This window comes from Diabrotica virgifera, chromosome 2 (assembly GCF_917563875.1).
Source record: "Diabrotica virgifera virgifera chromosome 2, PGI_DIABVI_V3a".
Taxonomy (NCBI): Eukaryota; Metazoa; Arthropoda; class Insecta; order Coleoptera; family Chrysomelidae; genus Diabrotica; species Diabrotica virgifera.
In genome coordinates, this window is record NC_065444.1 from 135,757,303 (window position 1) to 135,762,496 (window position 5,194).

The window sequence follows — 5,194 nt, forward strand, 5'->3', positions numbered from 1 at the left end:
AGTAAGTTTCACTTAGTAGTCCGGTGTCAGACACCGGAGGAGCTACACGTACGAGCGGAGCGGAGCAGCAGCGAGAGCAGCCGAACGAGGTGGGGGTAGCCCAACTGTGAACTTTTTAGTTCAGTCTTGAATGTAAGCAAGACATCAGTTAAGCGCTTCTCACTCTCTGAGGCGAGAAGGAGAGGCAAAGGCCGATCGACTGGATGTGGTGAAACTTAGGGAGTTTGATTTTATTGAATTCTCTGAGACGCCACAGCTAGAGATCGGTTAGCAGAAAAAGAAAAGCGGGCTCGACGTGAGCCCGCTACGGGATTTCTACTGTGCCTCCGTAAGGGTATCGACACTGCAAGGTGTAGTTCTTTGGAATCTACATCGGGCAGCCCCGGCCCCTAGGTCAGTAGAACGAGAAAGTCAAGAGGATCCCGTACCCAGTTCTGTCTGGGTACGTGAACAACCGCGCTTGGTACAGGGAGCCAACCCTGAAACCGAGCTGGCGTCGGGCCAGTCGGCAGAAAAAAGGCTTCGCCAAAATTAGGACCATTCGCCCCCAACCCCAGATGACTCGAGTCAGATCTCGGTCACCCCCCCGCTCCATGGCGCCTACCCCGCCAACTTATGAGGACACACGCAAAGTGGATCCTAACCTGTTTCAGAAATTAAGCTCAGATGAAACTGACGGATTCTCGTCCGTTGACGACAGAAGCGCGAACAACGATGGTTTTAAACTCCCTAGGAGCGAGAAGAAGAGGGAAAAGTCCAAAAAGAAGAGAGAGGAGAAAAAGAAAGAGAGCGACGAGAAAAATAAACCAGAGGAAACGACGAAAGATAAGGACAACCCAAAAGTAGAGGCCATGGAGGAAGAAGTTCCCGACGAGGCAGGCAGAGGTACCATCAAAAGAGCACGGACAGCCAAATCCGAGAGCGAAGAGGATCCGAATGACGAAGTAGCAACACTGAAAGAAGTGATAACAACGATGAGTGCCAGGTTTCAAATTGCCGAAGACCAAATGGCAAAGAAAGAGGAAGAAAACGAGCGACTAAGGGCCGAAATCAAGAAGATGTAAAACCGGTTAGACGACCTGTTGACAGAACTGAAAGAGACTAGAAAACTCATTGAAAAGAATCAACAACAGGAAATGCAGACTAAACCGAAGCCACAGCCAGCCTCTGAAGCCAAGAAGCCACAGCCAGCCCCTAAAGCCAAGAAGCCACAGCCAGCCCCTGAAGCCAAAAAGCCAAAACCAACCGCTGAAGAGAGACTGAAAAAGATTCGAACCGAAGACAAACCGAAAAACAAAGAAGAATTCCCGGTACTGCCATCCACCTCCAAAGATGAAGAATCGACGACATGGGATCGTCAAGCCAATAATGCGATGAGAGCCAAGTCACCCCCAATAGAAGTGCTCCTGCCAATAGGACCAGTCCAACCAATCCATCCAGCTACGAGCGCAGGTGGTGGTGCGCCTGCCCCGAGACGTTCCAGTGTCTCAGAGTCAGAATGTCAGATGGAAACCAACCAAGATGAAGATACCGCAGCGTTGTCTGAACAACAGGTAACACACCACCGAAAACCGCCTGTAATAAAATTACAGAGCGTGAGCGAGACAGGGGCCATCCTCAGCATTGCCCAAAAACAAAAAATCATTACGATTAACAAGATCTCCAGGAGCGGTAGGGAAACCCTAATACAAACCAAAAGCCTCGAAGATTACAGGAACATGGTTAGGATAGTGGAGGAGTATGCTAAAGCATACGAAGCCAAAGACAAAACCAAAAGGCTAAAATGGATAGCCTTCCCGTTAGACGAGGATAGGAAACCCAGAGTGGTTATAAGAGGGTTACCAACAAATACCACAGAAGAAGAAATAGAAAACGAAATGGCAGCACAATATAATATTGTCTGCCATTCAGCGAAAAACATGTCCACCAGAGCCGGCCCAAAGAGACAGCTTCCAATGTTCGTCCTGACTCTGGACCATGAGGACGTCGAGGATGCCAAGCGAATCACAAACCTGTGCCACATGAAGGTCGTGGTAGAGGACCTACGAAAGGCTAACGGACCAACGCAGTGCTTTAACTGCCAGGGCTTCCACCACGCCCAAAACGCGTGCCACAAAGATCCAAAGTGTGTGAAGTGCGGTGAAGACCACCAAACGAAACAGTGCAAACGGGACAGAGAAGTAAAAGCAACCTGCGCTAACTGCAAAGGGAGCCATCCAGCCAGCTACCGAGGATGCCCTAGGTGCCCAACATGGGGAAGAACACCACCAAGGAGGCCACAACAACAAAGACGACCTCAAGCAACCGGGGTTTCCTACGCCCAGGCCACATAAAACGCGCAGAACAACACAGCGATGCCAGACGAAGACTACCTAGTCAGAGTGGTCACCAACACAGTGACTAAGGTAGTCAAAGAAGTGATATTGGGCACCAGGGAGGCACAGAAGTAATGCTGACAGAAAGGGGATACTTGAGGATAGGCTCCTGGAATCCGGGCGGCATAACAACAAACCTGAACATCTTAGACGAAATCGCCAACCTGCAAACATAGCAGTGACCAAGCTGCAAACAGCGTTAGAAGACATAGAAGAATGGAGCATAAAGTGGAAGATAGCCATCAACTCGGAGAAAACGCAAGCGGTACTATATAAGAAAGGAAGACAACAGCCAGAAGAACAATTGACGGTGCAGAACACCCCCATCGAGTGGAAAGACGATGCCAAATATCTAGGAGTCATCATGGACAAAGGATTAACCTTCAAGAAATACGTAGAAGCCACAGTCCAAAAAACCAACATGCCAAGAGCAACATTAAGAGGATTAAGAGGAAAGAGAAGTAAGCTAAGACTGAAGACTAAAATAAGGCTCATAAATAGCATAATACTTCCGATATTAACGTACGCATCTCTTGCATGGGGACACGTGTGTAACACAACAAAAAATAAGATACAGGCGGTCCACAACAACAGCCTAAGAGAAGCAGCCAAAGTCCCAAAATACGTTGCCGAGCGATTCCTCTTCAGAGAACTACAGCAAGTAAGAGTCACGGAGATGATGACAGACAAGGCCAGGGTAAAATTTGCAGATCTGGAACACCATCCAAGCCCAATACTGCGAGAGATGCTAAGGTACGACGCCTTCCACCGGTGGAAGCACAAACGTCCAAAGCAACAAATATTGTAAAGTGGGATAAATAAATAAAATAGTGTAAACAGTGAACGGTTCGTAGCTCGAAAACAAGTGCCGAAGAAAACGTAACACACGTAGGTCCAATACCACGATCACCTTTAAGGTAAGTCAGAAATAGAAAAATACAGAAGGGCGTAAGCCCCCAAAAAATATATAAAATACAAAAAAGGCGTAAGCCCCCAAAAAAATATAAAAAACCAAAAAAACACCCAAAACAACTCGAGCAACAAGTCATTGGACAGAGCTCAATGAGGCTCGGTACAATGACTTGGGGCCCAAGCAAGCAATTTTAGTTCCACGGATAAGTAATTAAGAAGATAAAGGCATAGAGCGCTTCACGCTGGCCTAGTTTTTTGCATTCGATTAGGGTACCACATGGAATCTTATTACCCAGGATTCCATTGTGAAGAGCATTTGGCTACGATATTTGTGCCCCCATCGCGCATCAGCGTGCTATGTGGGGGAAAGGGATAGCCTGGGGCATTGGAGCGAGGTGGGGTGATCCCTGTTTGTACTCGGGTCAAAACACCTCGCCCCAATGAATTGTTACACCCGAATGTACTTTTTCGATAGGGTGGACATCTCCCACAGGTCGGGTTGAATCAAATTGCTTGCTTGCTTGCATATTCGCGTTGGTGCGTCCGATACTATATTATATACATACACATAATCTAAAAAGAAGTGCTATACCTATATGTATTATACATATACGCGTTGCGTGCGTCCTATACTATTTATACATGCATACACATAATATACAGGGTGTAACAAAAATACAGGTCATAAATTTAATTACATATTCTGGGACCAAAAATAATTCGATTAAACCTAACTTACCTTAGTACAAATATGCACATAAAAAAAGTTACAGCCCTTTGAAGTTACAAAATGAAAATCGATTTTTTCCAATATATCGAAAACTATTAGAGATTTGGTATTAGAAATGGACATGTGGTATTCTTATGGCAGTAGTATCTTAAGAAAAAATTATAGTGAAATTTGGACACCCCATAAAAATTTTATGGGGGTTTTGTTCCTTTAAACCCCCCAAACTTTTGTGTACGTTCCAATTAAATTATTTTTGTGGTACCATTAGTTGAATTAAATATTTTTAAAATTTTTGTGCCTCCTAGTATTTTTTCGATAACGCGGTTTTTATCGATTAGCAGCTTCTTTTTTAATATGTTTACATAAAAATTTTATGGGGGTTTTGTTCCTTTAAACCCCCCAAATGTTTGTGTATGTTCCAATTAAACTATTGCTGCGATACCATTAGTTAAACACAGTATTTTTAAAACTTTTTTGCCTCTTTGTATTTTTTTGATAAGGCATCTTTTATCGGGATGTGAGATGTTAATATGGTTCAAAATATACCTAAAAATGTAAATCAAAAATAAATGTTCATATTATTACCAAGTTTCCATAATCGTACTTAACCATATACAAATATGTGGTGGATTTGACAAATATTCAAAATATCTCGATATAGGTAAACTGATTTTTCGAAAAAGTACTGAGAGGCAAAAATTTTTTTAAAACATTGTGTTTAACTAATGGTACTACAATATTAGTTAACTTGGAACGTACACAAAAGTTTGGGGGGGGTTTAAAGGAACAAAAGCCCCATAAAATTTTTATGGGGTGTCCAAATTTAACTATAATTTTTTCTTAAGATACTACTGCCATAAAAATACCACATGTCCATTTTCAATAAAAAATCTCTAATAGTTTTCGATATATTAAAAAAAATCGATCTTCATTTTGTAATTTCAAAGGGCTGTAACTTTTTTTATGTGCATATATTACTAAGGTAAGTTAGGTTCAATCGAATTATTTTTGGTCCCAGAATATGTGATTAAATTTATGACCTGTATTTTTGTTATACAAATATATATTATATTATATATACAAAATACATATACCTATATATTATATATACAAAATCTATTTCTACTAAACGATGACGGTCGCGAAATAAATTCTTTTTGCCCATCCAAAAATTGGT

The 5,194-nt window shown here is 42.6% G+C and overlaps 1 protein-coding gene across 1 annotated transcript; it reads left to right on the plus strand.

Annotated features, from left to right (window-relative positions):
• The first annotated feature begins 593 nt into the window (after positions 1-593).
• On the plus strand, positions 594-1,064 carry LOC126880797 (uncharacterized). The gene has a single exon (XM_050644859.1). The coding sequence runs from the start codon at positions 594-596 to the stop codon at positions 1,062-1,064; it is 471 nt and encodes a 156-aa protein (XP_050500816.1).
• Positions 1,065-5,194: the final 4,130 nt, after the last annotated feature.